General features: G+C 42.5%; 1 protein-coding gene across 2 annotated transcripts in view; it reads left to right on the top strand.

Moving 5' to 3' along the window:
• The first annotated feature begins 3,382 nt into the window (after positions 1-3,382).
• Positions 3,383-18,873, top strand: part of rorb (RAR-related orphan receptor B) — a 21,964-nt gene continuing 6,473 nt past the window's right edge. Inside the window, exons 1-4 of one of the 2 annotated variants that reach the window (XM_006805881.3) lie at positions 3,383-3,750; positions 17,535-17,620; positions 17,731-17,872; positions 18,065-18,496. In XM_006805881.3, the coding sequence (XP_006805944.1) occupies positions 3,744-3,750; positions 17,535-17,620; positions 17,731-17,872; positions 18,065-18,496 (667 nt within the window). In that variant the 5' untranslated portion in view covers positions 3,383-3,743. Of the gene's footprint in view, positions 3,751-17,482; positions 17,621-17,730; positions 17,873-18,064; positions 18,497-18,873 lie in introns of those variants that run through there. The other variant, XM_006805880.3, reaches the window with a different exon arrangement.

Raw genomic sequence — 18,873 nt, 5'->3', positions numbered from 1 at the left:
TAAAATTCACATTTTTTTAAACTGGAGTATTAATTGAACCTTCTGATAAATACATTTAAAAAATAAATTAAATATCAATTGGCATATATGAAACAAAATAAAATATATAAGTGGGTTAGGGTAACAAATCACACTGATGTCTCTCAAACTAATGTATAAAATATGATACTCTTGGCATTACAGGGCTAATATTTGCTAATTAGCACTAAACACAGCTGAGGCTGATGGCAGTGTTATTTGTTTCGAGGGTATCTCTGCTGTAACGACTGATTGAGGCATAATGCCAGCTTTACTCTGAGGTTATTTCATTGTAGTCCATCTAATAACTATTGAAATATATATCTAAAAACCACAAATACTAGCAGAGAAGGATGGCAGTGACAAGCTGAGACATAAAAAGTATAAAAAACAACTGGGTGCAAGCATGAAAGGATAATGACAGACACGATCATCTCAAAACAGATCCACAATCAATCAACCAAGCAGTTCGACCTGACATCCTTCAAGGCAGGAGGACCATAGATGGGTGAACAGACAGACAAAGATGTAGCAACGGGATCTTGCAGCCAAGAGAACCAGACAGCGAAACATAAATGGCAGAAGGACCCGAGATCCCATCTCAGAGGAGAGTGCTTCTTTCTCCAAGTTCGGCCCTTAGGCATGGCCCGGTCTGCTCCCTTCCTCCCTCTTTACCACCATATGGGCAGAGCAGCCATTATATCTCATCAAATGCAACCTTTATGTTCTTGTTCACAATTTCTCGCCCGGCAGACGACGTAGTTCATGTTCATGTTTAAAGTCATTTTTCTGCTATCTCTGTGGCTTTGGGAGGACAGTGAATGGTTGGCAATGAGGGGTAATCCTTCTTAATGGAGTCCCCAGCCCTCAGATGGATTCAAGTCCACACAGATCACATAAAGACACATTTTATTGCATTGACAAAATGGGGAGAAACCTTTATTGTATTCTTAACACACACCCCACCCCCCTCAATCGTTTTTTGAACCCTCCTCTCCCCCACCCCGTCTATCTTTCTCTATCTCATCTTGCCCTCATCTCGTCCTCCTGTCTGCCTGTCTTCTAGAGTGTTTCACCCTGACCAGTCTGCGATTTTATCATGCTTGCTTTGGTCATTACATCACAATTATGGAGCTGTTGGTACGGGAGAAATAAGAGATGGGAAAAAAAGAAGAGTGGAAAAAAGCGACAGATGAAATGTAGGTCAGTGGAGATGTGCTTGGGGCAGTTTCTCTCTCTGTGTGTCTCTCCCAGGGCCAGAGCTAAAGAGGCTAAAAGAGACCAGGGGTGAAAGTGCCTCTCTCTCTCTCTCACACACACACACACACACACACACACCTGCCTCCGTTCCATCTTGCACACACTGACAGTAACAGCGTTACCTTTTAGAAAACCACTCTGATGGCAGATGCCTATGACTGAGTGTGATGCTAACTGTGACTGACAAGGGTGGCTCTTTTCAGCATTGAGTGGAAAGACACTCACTTCTTTATTATCTTGTCGTTTTGGGTTATTGGGGTTTTTTTTTTTTTTGAAGTTTTATTTCATTTATTCACATTTTGTTAATATTTTACGAAGCACAGCGATCAGGTGAAAGGTCACCATGAGTCAGTCCAGGGTCAAAGATTAGCTTTGGGAGGGTGGGGGGCAGGTTTTTCCTCTATGAGTTTGAGAGTGTGCTGAGGTTGTAAATCAGCTGGCAAACACTGAAACATAAAAAAGGAGACAGATGGCTTAATTATCCCTCTATAGTTGAAAACTCACCAGGAAAGATCATATGTTACCTTAAATGACTTTATAACAAGTTTTTAGAAGCATTATCTCATGTCCTACTAACACTATTTCACCCTTTTTACTGCGTTAAAGCTTTGCTATCTGACGACAAAGCAACTGACACCGGTGTTTTGTAAGTGCATAAAGCACTGGCTACAATGGCTTTACAAACCAGTCAATCACCTGCTTGATATATTTATTTAATCCATCATTGTGATACTCAAGTTTTGATTGTCATGACTGGGTCGTGAACTTTTGAATTTTCCCTCAAAGTAAAATCCTGCTGGTTAAAAAAACATCTTAAATTGTAAGTTTTCATGTTTAAAATAATCCTGCAAAATTAGTTAACGCAGTTATCAACATGATTAGAAATCCAGAGCACCTGGCTGAAATTTTGATCACACACGCAGACATTTTAATACCTTGCAGCATACACCTGCTTAGTCAACACACAGTGCAGCCATGGTCACAGAACACAGACCTTCTCTTTCATTGTCCAGTTCAGCATTTCAGTGATTCTCTGAGGAAGGACAGCACCCCACCCTGAAAATCATCCCCGAGACACCTGAGATGCCTACTGTGATTTGAGCTGCACTTCTTTTGTTGCATAAGCTATTTTCACCTTTCTATGAGTACCCTGGAGAGAAACAAAATGTTTTATCGTCGTTTTAAACACAATTACCTTCAATATAACTGATATAAGAATCGTAGCTGTGTTATTTAGTGCAATCACTATGATTCAGTGTGAACATCTGCAGAGGTTGAAGTGACAAAGTATCCTGCTGGGTGCAGTGATCCATGCACATATGCAAAAACTGTTAAAGTTTCAACAATTCAATAAATTAAAAAAAGGAAAAAGAAAAGCTTCCATTCAATAGGGACAGTGTGTGTGTGTGTGTGTGTGTGTGTGTGTGTGTGTGTGTGTGTGTGTGTGTTCATATTTAGAAATTATTTTAAACATTTTTTAAAGGAATTCTTTGAGAATTTGGTTTAAACTTAAGTGCAATCATGTGTTTCTTTATTGTTTGTCATTATCAGGCTAATGCATATCTCTCATTTAGTAGCAAATTGTACTTCTTTTTTTAAACCAAATTTAATGTTGTTTTTTTTAAACTTTTGCTTTGCACGCCAAAAGTAACCTTTATTCATAAAATCTACTCTGCAGCCATATGAAAGATTCTGCAGAATTATAAAGCCTTGACTTGTAAATTACTTTAGTCATAATGAGAAAGTGTTTTTGTTAGTGTGTGTTTCTATGGATTTTATTAAAGCAGTAAAAACGAAATAGCACCAGGGGATCTATTCTTGCTGGGCAGAATGTTAGATCTCTATAAATACGAGACCAGATCAAAGACTAACTGTTTATGTGTATAGATGAAAAGTGCCTAAATCGTTTAAGATTGTTGTAATTGGAAGGTGAGGTTAAAAACTTCGCGGAGACTGCCTGTGTCTCGCACTAAGAGTGGGTTCGGGCTGTGCATGTGTGTGCGCGTGTTTGTGTGTGCAGGTTCCAGGCTGCAGGCTGAGAAGGAGAGAGTGGGAGGAGCGGAAAGTGCTCCAGTCCAATCCGGGCCGCCGGGTAAAGCTCTCCTATACGCTCTTCCCTCCCTCAGCCCGCAGAAAATAGTGAAACCCTCCCATAGAGGTGAGAGCGCAGATATCATGAGAAAAGCGGCCACACAACCAGAGCGCACAGACCGACGCACCAACCGACCTCAGCCCGCCTCCCTGCGCCCCGCTCTGGGATGCTTTTAGCGCAGAGACGCTTCCACTCAGGGCAGCCAGTGGACGTCGACGCACATCATCTGCACTCCTTTCGTTGTTGTTTTTAACCGAGGATCTTTCACCACCACCACCACCCGCAGCCCCTTCTTTTATTTTAAGTGTTTGTTTCTTCATGACTGCTGCTTTGGGAAGCGAGCCTCAGCACCAGCTCCAGCAACACCGACACGATGCGAGGTAAGACCATCCCACTGTGCTCGCACTTTCTCCCACTTAACACACAGTCACACGCGGCACGACGAGCTTTTATCACTCATTTAGCTTTGAAAGTTTATTCTGGGAGGCTTAGGCGAAAATCTGAATTTGTCTCTTTTTTTTCCAATGTTAAACTCAAGGCAGTATGTTTGGGGTTCTCTGCAATCTCATCAGCCACCTTAAGTAGTCTGTAAAGTTTATTTGGATCCCTCTCCGTGTGTGTTTTGACTCAGGAGCGTGTGTGTGGAACAGGCGCACGTTCCTGCAAATTTTACTGGAGTCTGGGATTGGAAATTAAAAGTGCCGCATTATATTTAGCTTAATCATTTGAGCTCCACTCCACACCGGCGGAAATTGCGGATAGGGTGGTAGATCGGATTAGATTAGCCCATGTGCAGAAGAAAAAAGGGAGAAAAAAAACTTTATTCCGTTATGTTCTGGTGGTAAACTTTATTGAATGTTTCAGGGATGTGCACTTTCAAGCGCTCCACTAACCCATTTTCCCGACTCTCTGCGCCGCGCTGAGAATGTTGAAATTCATTATCAATGCCGTCCTCTGGACGCTCACGCGCACGCACGCAATAAGCAAGACCTGTCTCGTTGACGTTTAAATTCCGTTAACAGCAGAAAATGCGCGTTTTTCGTTTCTCCTTCATGACTATTTGCAGTTCATTAAAAGTCCAGCGCGAAGGCTTTAATATTTAACCTTATTATTATCAGCTTAGTGTTTTGGAATTCGCTTTATTTACTCTCGACGTTGTGCAATTACCGCTGGCGCTAAAGTTGCAACACTCGTTCAGCTGGATGATTTGAACTCTAATTTATAAGCCAATCTATTTTAACTGGCCGGACCGCTTCTTACTGGCCTCAGAAATAAGTTAATTAGTTTATGAGGTGGCCTTTATAATGCCTGAATGTTCCTATATTGGAGGTGAGAAATTATTGGAAAATTTTGATCCAAGGGTACAAAGTCGCTTTCAAAGTAAAGGCATGGCACAGAAATCCACGGCCTGTGATTTGTCAAATTATAGCTTTTAGCTTAAAAATAAAATACTCGTTACTTTTCTTTACATGGAACAATATTGTTATCATATTTTGCATTGTATGTATGTTCGGTCAGAATAATTATTAAGCAAACTTGCGTTACCGTTATTTTAACATGCTTATTAGGTATGATGGTAAACAACAATACTCTGTAATCGGATTATTTTATTGCAGTTATAAAAAAGGTCAAACATCAATCTATTCATGTGTCCATGTCATGTAAAGATGTAAAGCTATCTGCTGCCTCAGCTCCAGGCCATCAAACCTTAGGCAAGAAAAAAAAAAAGAAAAAACAGTAGGCCAAACATCTTTTCCTCTTACTCTCTTTCTGCAATCCCATGGCAAACTCCTCTGTCACACACCTTGTATTTTATCCACATTTTAATGGGCCTTGCGACTACTCTCGTGCATGGGAGGCTTTGGAGGGGTATACCAAAAGCTCCTGCTTTCACTTAATAGCCATGGTTGGCAGAAGAGGCCCCTGAAGCGTCTCTCTCACCCCTTTTTTACCATGTCTATCTCTCTCTTTCTCCCTCGCTCTCCATCTTCCTCTCTCCCTCTGCACGCCCCAAAGGGTTTTGTCAGATAGAATTAAATCAGTGTGGGCCGTGCGGCCCCCACTCCCAACCTGTGTGTGCGCGCGTCTGTGTGTGTGGAGTCTCGGCTGCCCTTGCACAGAAACGTGCTCACAACCACAAGGTTTTAAAAAAATAGAGGCCCCTCATGAGCCGTGGTAATTATCATTTAACAATAGCCACAGCTCCTGAAGCCCTGACCGAAGATGATGTCACGCCATCGCCCGGCCTGGAAAAGCCAGAGAAATAACATATAATATAATCATAAGAGGCCTTTTCGGCTTCTCTGAAAACGAAGCTTGCTCAGTGCTGTGTAGGATGTTGTAAACAGGCTCATTATCTCTGTATTTTCAACAGCAATGTGGTGAAGCTCTGCTGTAAGAGGTGTTCCGTTAAAACCCATCAAACGACATTAGAAACAGTGGCAAGTGGCCATATATATGTGTTTAAGTGGCAACAGAGTTTTAGTTTTTACGTCTTTATAATAAGACAATAAATGAATTATAATTAAGTAATTATGCCCTATTTATTTGGATGAATCGTTTTAGTTATTGTAAATGAATGTTTGATTTTTTTAAAGTAATTTTTTGCAGAAATTAGTTTAACCTAAAGAATGTCTGAGCTAATCAACAGCAACCTCCAACCAAATCCTTTATTAATGCTATAATCAATAAGAGATCAGAGCCCTTCTGTGAGATTAGCATATGCGTGCTTGGAAACATACACAGCATCACACAAGCATGAACTGACGTGTATTCTGCAAGTGAGTAGCTTCCTGTGTTACTCAGTGATCCCCACAGTCTACATTATCCCGTGGATGTGTATCCTTTTTATTACTGTTATAAGCCTAAGTGCTTCCAAATGCACCCGGGTCAGGCAGGTCCACAAGTTCAGCGATGGAGGGAGCAACAGTGGAGGAGGGGCTCGCAGGGCCACTTCTCCTCTGTTAGCAGTATGCGCCAATCACCATCTCTCATTCTCCTAACACTGGGATAAGATGGGATGACAGGAAGTGGAAGAGTATGAGAGCACAATAAAGTAGTAAGATAATGGCAGGAGATCCAGAACAATGTGTGGGTGGGAGTGGGGGGGTCATTAAAAATATTTGTCTCAAATCTACAAGAATTAGTGGTCATTTCCATTTCTGGCATTATTTATGTTACCTTGAAAGGCAGCATGTGCACACATTAAAGATCCGAAAGCTCTGAAAACGCACACTGACACAAACAGCTGCAGTACTACGCATGACGGCCTCATGCCAATAGAATTAGTCCCATCCTGCTTTGCTTTAGAGACTCGTTTGCGAATTGATTTGTCCAGTTCGAAAGCATCCCGGGATCAATTTTTAGTCAAAGACAATGGAAGCAGTCTGTTTAGATAAATCCGTGGCACACAACTGAAATGGCTTTAGTTTACACTGGAGTCTAAACATCTCTATCTTTTCTTTTTTCTTTTTGTATTTTTTCATGTTTGTTCCTATGATTTCTTTTTTTTATAACAGTAGAAACTATCAAAGAAGCACCTTCACCATTTAGTGCTTTAAGTGTTGTGGCTGTCAGTGTTCAGTGTTTACTGTTGTTTTTCTCCTGAGCACAAACAAGCGGAAGGCCGATGTACAAGCACATGGATGACAACACAGGAAGACTCATGTGAATACATAGAAATGATGCAGAATAATAAACACAGATGTTCACAGCTACACTATGGTTATATTTAACTGCCAGTATTTGTATCATGTGCCATTAAGGGGGATAAAGTAAAAGGTTAAAGATCAGTGGCGCTAAGTTGTGCCTGTGTTTCACTTTCAGTACCAACTATGAGTAACAAAATGGAAAATATAAGTTGCCATTATTCGTACTGATTTAGAAACTGAGCCCAAAACTTAATTTATACCAAATCACTGCTTTCCATTGTCACCATGAAACCTCTTTTTGTGCACCCAGCCTAGGGGAATCTTTGCTTTGCACTGTTATCACTGCATGTGTGGTCTGTTGTCCAGCTCGGTGTTGTTGATTGTGTTGTTTATTGTGTGTTTGTGCTGAGTAATGGTCTAGTGTTATGTAAGAAGAGAGGAGAGATTACCCCAAGCTCATGCAGGCCACACTGTTAATCCCTCAACACAGCCCCACTGACTGAATCGGGTACCGGCACCAGAGTGTTGTTGCGACACACACACACTTAAACACACTCATTTTGCATTCAAGACTCACCGTCTACTCCTCACCTAGTGTGTCTTACCTGACCTTTAGATTTTTTTTCAAGCCATCTACTTAAAACATCCCACCATGCTTTGTGCGTGCGTGTGCTGCCTGGATAGCACTTCTGCGGTCCCACTGAGCCACTATCATAGCCTGTGTTTGTTTTGCATGCGCTCAGCATGCACCCAGTGTTGGTTTTATCCCTCCGCGGCCGTCTAGGGGAGCCTAGGCGAACTGTTTTTCCTCCTCAGTCAATTCTCCCTCTTTCTTAAATCTTTCCACACACAAAGCGTGGGCTACACGGCACGCTTCAGTTTGTGTCTCCACTTTATCTTAGCCGGGAGGGATTTCTGCCTGAACCACTCCTAAACTCTAAATCTGCCTTGAAGTCATAGAGTCCTCTGACAGCTCCTTCTGTTTTGTCAGTTTTACTCATCCATGAAGGCAGCGTGTCTCAGTGGACGCACAATGATATTCAATATTCACATTTTCCTCTGATTTACACTGAAGTAAAAACCGGGGGAAGAGGGTGACTGCGCTTATTAAAACACAGAAAGCGAGTAAAATATGACAAAGATATCATTGGAGGGGTTCCTTTTATAGGAAAAATATGCTCACATCAAAAGCGGGAATTATCATATCATCATAACAAATCAGGTTCTGGGGAGAGGGACATCGAGTGCACCGACTGATAGTCCAAAGTCAGGGAGCATTGCACTCACACTTTTACAGTAAATTCTGATTTCCGCTACTCTAGAACAATGTAGAGGTTTGGTCATTTATTCAAGTTTAGTCACTTTATGAATCAATTCATTTCGTTTTTAGGAGGTTTCCTTTTTTCTATCTGCTTAAAGACCATGAATCGAGCTAAGAATCTATAGGGCGAATACACAGAAAACGAAAGGCGAGACAAACAGAATGAGAGAAGGGAGACTATGAGCAAGTGAATGAGTGAGATAAGAAAAAAAGAGGGCAAGTATAAGAGAGAGAGAGACTTAAGAGTTATATAATAGTGCAAGTGTGGACGTTTGTGTGCGTTTGCCTAAGCAAGTTAGTGTGTGCTTGTATGAAATGGTGAGTTAGGGTGCAAAACTAAATTTTCTTGCATGCATACTGGTGCAAATGCACACAGATACAAGCTATCCTGTTCTCATTGCACTTGCACATTCTAGCTGCCTGAAGCAATGAATAACATGCAGTACCTGTTATAGAGGTATCCAAAGTCCACGCTTGCTAACCACCTATCAGACTTCAGCTAACATTCAAAGCAGATTAGTCCATAAACTGAAGGTGTGTGTCAGCTTACCCTCTACGCTACGCATAATCATGTACGTATATGATTTGATTATGCACAGCACTGATTAATTGGAAGTGCTGCAAGGCCCTTACTTTTAAGAGGTTTTGCACAAAAAGTGGACTCTGGCTCTCCAAAGTTATAGACAAGATGTGAAGACGACAGAGGAAGTGGCACATTATATCCCTATACTGTGAAGGTGTTCTCTGCAGAAAGCTGCAATAAGCCTATAATATGACTTAGCCTACTGCGGCATCTTTTCTTAATGACAAAGATTAGCCTGTTTTAGTGCTTGTAATCTCATTGAAGGGACTCTTATTAGGTCTGCCTTTCTTCCCTCTCTCTATCTCTATCTCTCAGTTACTGTGTCCAAGTCATGAGATACTTCTCTTAACTCTGTGCGTGAGAGTGCTCACATATGTGTGTGTGTCCACAGCACTTGCTGTTGATGTGAGGGATCTTGCCATTCACAAAGAGGATGCAATTCTGAAACCAAGACGGCTGCCGCTGTTGCTGCTTTCGCTCACTTAACTCAGATTTAATGTTCATAACGCATTCTGTTAAATCATCCCGCTAGAGACAAAGAGAGAGAGAGAGAGAAAGAGAGCAGGTAAAGAGCAGAGCAGGCTGGGTCGAGCCGAGCTGAGTTGTGTGATAGTCTGTGATCAATTTGCCTCTATGAGAGATGCCCCTGGGGCCACTTTGGGGAGAACCTTGTTAGGCTGAGTTAAATTGTTGCCCGAGGCGAGCTATTAGCGGCCATCCCTGGGAGAGGACACACACACATATAGGCACACATGTGCATGCTCACACACTCGCTTAAACAGAAGCACTGAAACACAAGTACATTGAAACCTTTTTAGTACACGCGTAAACTCAAAGGGAACTCGTTCATATGCTCGTGTTCACACTCGAGATGACAGCCTGTTTCACTACCAGGGGTTTCATGAACTCACAAGCAGCAGGGCAAGAATCTCTAACTCAACACTTTGGCTCTCTGGTCTTGAAAGGTGTTATGCAAAAAGAGAGAAAGAAAAAAAAGCAGCAAGTAATAGCTGGAGGTATCACTGCAACATTTAAATTGAAAAAAAAAAGGACATTTTGGTTGAATGCTTTGGGAAATGTTGAGCAGAAACCAGAGTGGTCCTTTAAGAAAGCATTTATTTTTTGTTTGATCGTTATTATTAATATGATAATGGGTAAACATAGTTTTAAATCACATCGCCTCTCTTTACATAATGTCAGGTATTTTATTTTAGCTTATGGAAGAACATCTTACCATGTACACCCTTCTTTTAAGGGTCAGATTATTTAATGAAGTTAAAAATGACATCTTCTAGAATAGCAGAGACTTTATATTAAAGGCATATGCTTAAATAAATGCTATTAGCTTCTGTTCACCCCTACTCAACAGTAGGACGAATATGTGTATGCAGTTATTAAAGCTGTATTAAAGCTGTACAAGTGTATCAGATGCAGAAGTAAGCCTTGTTAACTGAATTTAAAACAGTCCCACAGACGGATTTTCCATCCTCTTCTCCGTACTCTAATTGTTAGCTAGTCACATTAAGTGCTCCCCTTCTCGTCAATGCTTTAAAGTCCATTCAGCCTCTCTCATCTTGACACTGCCGTTTCCCTGATTTTATCTGCTCGTCAACTGATTCTCACTAGAAAGGATGCGACTCTGACAAAACTGAGGGCAAATTTTTCTCTGCCTTATGTAAGAAGTGAGAGCAATTTCTGCCCATCTCTCCATGGATGTCCCTCTCTTTCCATTTCTCTCTTACACTGTGATAGCCACCTTTTCTCTCCCTTCCCCCTCAGACACACATACACACACACACACACACACACACACTGTCATCTACAATTAGACTCAAGAGAATCACCATAGTAGGAGGAGTGTGAGGTTAAGCAAGAATGGCCAATGCTAACATAGTGTTATTTTCTCATCTCAGGAATAAAGCGATGGTTTCTTAGTCAGTGTTTGTGCAAACATATTCTTCCCCGCACCGACTCGCTTCACCCAAACAAAGCCTGAACGCTGCTCAGTGTTTCACAGCTCAGTGTGCGTCATAGGTGTATGCTAGCATGAGGGCAAAGGTGCGAGATGAAATGGAAAAAAGAGAGAGAGACTGGACTCTAAAGAGTCTTTTTGCTTGTGTTTTCCTGTGTGTATGCATATATTATCACTGTCTGATTTTAGAATGGTAATGACCAGATGCAGGCCTCTCACACTTGGACTTGTTCCTTCCACTCTGATTTTTGAGTCTTTAAGGAAAGGTCAGAGGCTATCAGGGCCTCATAGGTCACCCGGGTGGTTGGAGTGTGCACACCTGTGTACAGTGACCATGAGAGGGGTTCAGTTTACCCTGTGGATTCTTTTCCCACACCTCCGTCTCCTTCTTATCTATTTGAGGACACATGCTGCACTGGATGGGAGACTCTGTGTGTGTGTGTGTGTGTGTGCGTGCCGTGCATGTCTGTGCGTGTATTGGATTTAGGATGGGAGCAGTGTGACCATAAAAATCATACTGTAAAGTCTGCTTTTTTTGAAAGTGGTATGCAGTAATGTGTTCTTTCAAGCATGTCTCAATGTGCGTCTCTGTCTGTCTGAATGTGTCTCTGGGAGCATGTTGGGGTGCATGTGTGTGTGTGTGTGTTCATGCCTGTGCATGTGAATCGATGCTCTGGATTACAGCCAGTGGCCCCCTTCTGTTCCCTCTCCGCGGCGTCCAATCACACCACGGCACAATATTCTATGAGCAAACTGCAGCTGATCCCAGACCTGCTATCTGAGCAATTACCCAGAGTGCTTTGGGGCCGCACGGCAAGCTGGACAAGCTCATGCCCTCTGACATACAGCATGGGGGGAGGGCGAGAGCGGCACTGTTTTTTTCTGACACTTTTATGTTGTGTGTCTATGTATTAGGTCAGGAAGGGGGTTGATGACGATATACCAATGGGAAAAGCAGAGGCGGGGGGTATTTAATGTATGCTTTTGCAGCAACAGTATGACTGTAAGTACTACAAAATGGACAAAGACATGTTTGGCGACAATATCTATCACCAAAACTCAATGCACAGCAGACTGTGGAAAAGAAGGGACCGGTGCACGGCTGTGCCAACTTACAGTATTTTAATGAGACTGTTTCATGTCAGCATTATCTTTATTAGTTCAGGCCAGGTCTGAGGTCAGTTTGCATCTAGAAGGCTGAAGCTGGATAATTGTTTCAGTTCTGATTTTTGCAAGTTGTTCCTAAATTAGTGTTACAAGCACCAGAGCTGACTCACAGTGACAGTGAAACTTCACCTAAGATATAAACATTATTTTAAAATGAATAGAAAAAGCAGACCCAGCTGGGTATTGAACCTTAAATATGTTTTGTCCCAAAGAAACAAACAGAAGCCAGTGAAAACAGCACTAAGCATTGTTAAACTTCAAAGGTCGGGATTAAGGAGAGAATAGACAATACAGACAGCGATGACTGAGGAGGAATGTGTGCATCTAGCCAGGCCACAGGGCTCCTAAAAAATTAATTTGTGGTAAGTATTCAAGGCTGAAAAACGGAGCGGAAAGTCCATCAGTCCTTCATATATATATATATATATATATATATATATATGCGCGTGTGTGTGTGTGTGTGTGTGTGTGTATTTTAATGTTTCAGACAGCAAAACAGGAAAGAGGGAAAGTGTGACAGCACACACAAGCGCAGAGGTCCGTTTGAAACCATATGCCGTGGCAGTGTTTCATTGATTTTAATGGGACAGTATGATGTGGAAACATGACAGGAAACACAGGGGAGATAACCCAAGAAGCACTGCTATAAACTATTCCCAGCTGTGTGCATTAATCCGCTCAGTGATCACGCCACCAAAAAGTTTCCTCAGTGTTTTTCATCATTGGCAGAGAAGGAGAGAGAGGAGAAAAACCTCCGCTTGTTCCTCTAAGTTCTGTGAGACAGGGAGACAGAGTTTCACTGAGAGATGGAAATAGATCATGAAATACAGAAACTGAAATGATTTCCCAGTCACACAGCCACTTACAGCGAGGAGGAACACACGAATGAAAAAGTCAAACAGACTGAAGCGGAGTGGATGGCGAAAAGTGATAATTCACAGTATATAGACATCTAAGACCAGCGCCGGAGCTGTTCAGATTTAACAAGGAGGGGTGTTGGTGGGGGGTAAAGTGCTGATCTCCTTCATTTTCCCAGAAGATATCACGTTAACTGGGAAGAAGCTATGCATATTTTTTAATGAAGTGGAGATACCACCCACATTCATCCCCAACAAATCAACCCCTGGGACTACAGTAGGAGTCATGTTTGCATTTCTGAAGTGGCTTACACTGGCAAAAGTTACGGCAGGAAAGTGAACACCAGTCTCTGGTGTGCACTGTGTCGCTGTAAACTGCGTGATATTGTGTGCTGCTTCAATTCGTTTCTCTTGTAGACCCATCCTGCAGGCTAAATGAATGAAACATGCATGTCCATTCTGCCCTTTTGGAAACACACACCCATACTTGCACACACATACACACAACTCAGACTTGTCTAGCAACACCTAGTGGCCTCACTTTGCTGTTACATTGTCAATATAAACAAGCTCCTTTCAGATAGCCGCTTCATTCTCTGTGCATCTACGTGTGCATTAACTCTCAGCAAGCACTGTGTGTGAGCTACTTATGTGCTTTAGAAATAAGTATTGCTAAGATATTGGTGCAAGGCTGCTGCTTTTTTTTTCCTGTAGTGCAATATGGATAATTAGGACTCTATTTAGGGAAAGGGCCAGCCCAGGAAATTCACAGGAGATCCTCACTTCATTAAAAATCAATTATCACAACACACGTGCTGGTGCAGTACAACCCTCAGCAACACACACTCACACACGTGCGTGACTCACATTACAGCAACTATCTTTGCCTTCCCAGAAACTTAAGCGAAATTCATCTCTAGCTGGTTCCATCTTTTTCTCCCTCAAGAGATTGTGCAGGTCTGATCCTCCTCTTAGCTGAGGAATCGCCAGCGCTGCAGTCCCGTTCTTACATAATAACCTCAGGATAACGCTCATGCTCCGGCTGGCTGAGGACCTTGTCACTCATTGGGTCAGCTCCGGTTGGAAAAAAGTCCCACCCACCCTCAAGAAAGGCATGTGGCTAGGAGCGAAACAATCTCCAAAAACAGAAATGAGTGGCTTGTTCCTCTAAGAGGGTCTAGTGGAAGAACTGCAATAGACTTGTTCATGTTAAGCTTTCATCTGTTTTAGAAATTTATTTCCACCGCTTCTTTTAAGGTTTAAGTTTGCTTCTGTAATGGAAAATCATGAAATCCAACGCCCAAGAAGTATTATCATACATTCCAACTTTGAAAACAATAAGAACGCAGCTTTTTCTAAACAGCCAACAGATAAACGCGCCTTTAATTCTGCTACATGTATAATCCACTGCTGCAGCTACAGTATAGTCTGTATTGTTGACTGGATGTGGAAGTGGGAGTCCTTAAGTGAACAATTCAAAAAACCTCCGCTTAGGGAGGGCGACAGGACGAACGGTGATGATACACCAAGTTGGCTCCAAACACCAATGACATCATTTCCTTTAAGATTGTGACAGCTTAGCACATCATCGCGGTGACAGCCAGACGAGTGCAGCGAGTGGGTGGTCACCCTGGCAACAGCTATGCTGTCATGACCGTCTCCCTATATCCTACCTGACAGTCCCCATTGGCAATGAGCACAACACAAACACATAGACACAGTAAACAATGCACACACCCACACATACACTCACACACACACACAATTTACCAAACACACACAGACATGTGCACATACTTTATCTTTCTGAGTGAAATGCTCACTCAAACCATCCCTGAAACACACACAGAAACAATGCACATGCCCACACGCCCATGCTCTTTTGGGCATAATGATTTGATACAAAGACAAATACAATCTCCCATGGGGTAAAAAGGAATTCAGTCAAGATATAATGTAATCAGTGTAGAGGACGAGGAAAAAATGTAAAGCGCTTGTTCTGAGAAATCAACAGAAATAATAACGCCGTATATCCACATCAGACAGCAGCAGGTGTGGGCTGAACGCATTCAGATTGTCTAAACCCACGGAGATTAACTTGCTTCACGATTAACATTTTGATCAAAGAGTTTGACTAAAAGTATGGGACTAACAGTGCCAACCGGAAAGAATAAGAGGATTGCGAGCGCAAAGAATGATTAGAAGCATGGCTGATGCACTGTTGTACTGTCTTCTGGTTATACGCAAAATGTGGTCTGTTGATACCGGCCATGTACTGGGTGCAACTGACCTGTTTTACAGACTAAAAATAGGGGCGCACAGGCCGCGTTCATTGACAGCTCTGTGTATGTAGTCTGTGTGTCATCCCAGTCCAGTGCCTTTCTGTGACCCAGTTTGGCGAGCTGGCCGAGAATTGGTGGAAATGGGTCACATCTTGGGCTGCACCAGAACTCAAGAGTATACCTGTGATACCTTAAGCACATATTCAAACAGTGTGTCATTTTGTTGCTAGGGCTGTCATGGGTGGTCTCCTGAGACGGATCAGGAGCTACTAGGGATAGATAAGGGGATTAAAGGCCCTTTTACATCATCAGTTATAACTATGGAGATATGTGTAACAATACATCTTGAATCAGAGTACATAGTCCAGGATCACGGCAGCATGTAAAAAAACGTTTCATGTCTCTCAGTGGCCACCAGGGGGCGGATAGGCAAACATGAATATATAAATATATATATTTATTTATACATATATAAAGATGCTGTTTCATTCTAATTAAAGAGAAAAAAATCAATTACTTGGGTTGATCTACTCCTATGCCCTGTTAAAAAAATGACTATGAATATGCAAATATGTTTGGAGGTTTTTTTTGCTTTTTTTATAGCAATTTCAGATGTCAGTGTTTAATCCTGGCTCTGTTTTCTACAGCTTTCCACACCTAAAACTGAGAGAAAGCATAGAGTAACGTTTCACTTTCTGGAAATTTTTAAAACATTTGAAAGCTTTCTTTCTTTTAGTGCTCCTGAAACATAATAATAATGGATTGGATTTATATAGCGCTTTTCAAGGCACCCAAAGCACTTTACAATACCACTGTTCATTCACACACTGCCCTGGGGCAGACTGACAGAAGCGAGGCTGTCATATCGCGCCATCCAACACCAGTAGGTGGTAGGGTAAAGTGTCTTGCCCAAGGACACAACGACCAGGACAGAGAGCCCGGGATCGAACCCCCTGAGCCACGGTACAAGAAGTATCACTGAAGGGCAGGGGGATTACATTGAAGTGATTGTACCTGCGCAGTTGCTAGACAGAAAACTGCTTCCATTGATCCTGACAAGAGATTATCCAATTATGTATACTGCAAACTCATTCTGCCAGACACTTAGCATGCATATATATATATATATATATATATATATATATATATATATATATATATATACACCCACAATCAACTCTGCCAAACCAAAGCACCTACACAAGATCAATGAAATACAATACAAATACTACACAAATCCAAAACTTGTAAGGTTGCTCTTCAGTGTGCACACACATACTTTAGACATACATCCATTGATATTGTACGAAAGGTTTGGTGGCACGCACGAGAGGAATCAAATTTACAAACACGAACATACGTTATATCTGAACTTCTCAGGAGATTCCTAAAATGTACAGAATTTCCCACAGGTGGGAGTATGCAAGGAGATTACATGTGAATGGCTATTTCAGCTGTGGCTAAGCCAGCGCTCAGCAGAGGAGGGGAAGGAGCTCGTCGGGAAATAATTTAGGATTAGATAGGCTGTCTAATCTCTTTATAGAGACTGTGCCATCTCAGCAGCATACCTGCCTACCTCTACACCTATGTCATATCTCTTAACAGGAACTGCAGCTTTCACTTTCCATATAGTATGGACGCTAAGTTCAAAGGCACCCTTGTCAGGTGCTTGTGTGTGTTGAAATAGTTTCTGTTGTTTATATTCAGTGCCTTTGGTTGTGACTGTACATGGAGCTGCCTATACACAGTGAGTAAAACCTAAAATGAAAAAAACGTAGTTCAGTTAGTGCACATGTAGCTTAAGGGCTGCTAAACACTAACAGCATTTGAGTTGGTGGACCAAATGTGTTTGTATATGCGTGTGAGTGTGTGTTTGAAAGAGAGAAAAGATAAAGGTTCAAGAGTAAGTGTGATCCTTTGGTGTTTTCTCATTATGGGCAACCTTTCTAACCCGCAGGGGTCTGTCCTTTAAGCGTAACACAAAGAATGCACATGCACAATCTTGTTACTTTGTGCGTGTAACCGTGTGTATGCAGTCCTTGGTGTCCCATTCATTAGAAAACTCCTAGAAGCACATAATAATTGCCCAAATGTCACTGTGCCCTTGTGAATTTGAAGTTAACGTGACACAAATGCAGTATGCAGGCACACTGTTATCTCAATGAGGTCGTACACCCAACTGGGTTATGTACATTTACCATCAAATTAGACCACCAGCCGAGGTCTGACATCTGTGAGATGACTCAACAAGGTGTTCACGAAACTCCAAACTAGGCCGTATCCATCTGATTAGTAATGCAAGTCTTTCTTGTTCTCGCTTTTTTTCTTACAGCCCAAATCGAAGTTATACCATGCAAAATCTGCGGAGACAAATCATCAGGAATCCACTATGGCGTCATCACATGTGAGGGATGTAAGGTGAGACTCTATGTGGCTGAATCAAAGTCTGATTCATTTGCTCAGAAACATCATATAGTCTATGCTCGACGGGTACCTGAAGCCTGTATTCTCTGCTGACATGTAACCAGGGTTTCTTCAGACGTAGTCAGCAGAACAACGCCTCCTACTCCTGCCCCCGCCAGAGGAACTGCCTCATCGACAGAACAAACCGCAACCGTTGCCAACACTGCCGCCTGCAGAAATGTCTTGCCCTAGGAATGTCCAGAGATGGTGAGGTCCAGTAAATACATATTTATATCTATGGTGCATGAGTGTGCAGGCAAATATATGCAAACAAATACATGTGCAACCCTCTCTGTGCAGAACAGCCAAAAATAGGATCATATGCAATCTTCTCTGATGCAGTCTGAGCTAGTGGAGCAATTTCTTTTCATCCTTCATTTTATTTTTTGTCCCATAAAGCGGTCAAGTTTGGCCGCATGTCCAAGAAGCAGCGTGACAGCCTGTATGCAGAGGTGCAGAAGCACCAGGCACGGCTGCAGGAGCAGCGGCAACAGCAGACAGGCGAAGCAGAAGCTCTGGCACGCGTTTACTCATCCAGCCTAACCAACGGACTTTCCACCCTTAACCATGAAATTGGGGGCACCTATGCCAATGGTCACGTCATTGAGCTACCCAAAGGTGGCCATGGTAATGGAGCAGGAGTCCCCGGGGGTTACTATGGGATGGATTCCACCCAGCCGTCTCCAGACCAGTCAGGTTTGGACATGTCGGGCATGAAGCACATTAAGCAGGAGCCAGTGTACGACCTGACGCCAGTACCCAACCTGTTCAGCTATGGAGGCTACCAGGAGAGTCAGCTTGGGCCCAATAATGTCAGCATGGGAGAGCTGGGTAAGAAAGCAGAATCATTCAAAGCTACCTGACTTAGCCACGTGGAAATCTGCATGTCTGCTCACAAAGTAGTCCTTTCAGCAGCGTGAGTCAGGGTCCTAATCTGAGAGCCGCACAGGAGATCAGACAGGCTTAAATTTACAGCTGACAAGGTGTCATACTACCGTATGCACAGCTAAGGCTGCTAGCACAAGTTAAGATTTATTTAAGATTAAGCAGTTCAGGCTGATTCTAGAAAATCAAGCAGAAAATGTACAGCAATATAAAAGGACGATAGATTGCCCATAGTACTTGCCGCCCAATGTGCACAATGCTTCAGATTAATGTGCAGGTCTGCTTGTACCTAAACTAACACACTCCAGATACTCCTATATGCT

This window comes from Neolamprologus brichardi, chromosome 12, assembly GCF_056152115.1.
Source record: "Neolamprologus brichardi isolate AB-2024 chromosome 12, ASM5615211v1, whole genome shotgun sequence".
In the NCBI taxonomy this organism is placed as follows: domain Eukaryota; kingdom Metazoa; phylum Chordata; class Actinopteri; order Cichliformes; family Cichlidae; genus Neolamprologus; species Neolamprologus brichardi.
The sequence above is the reverse complement of the archived record's forward strand: the minus strand, read 5'-3'. Positions and strand labels throughout refer to the sequence as shown.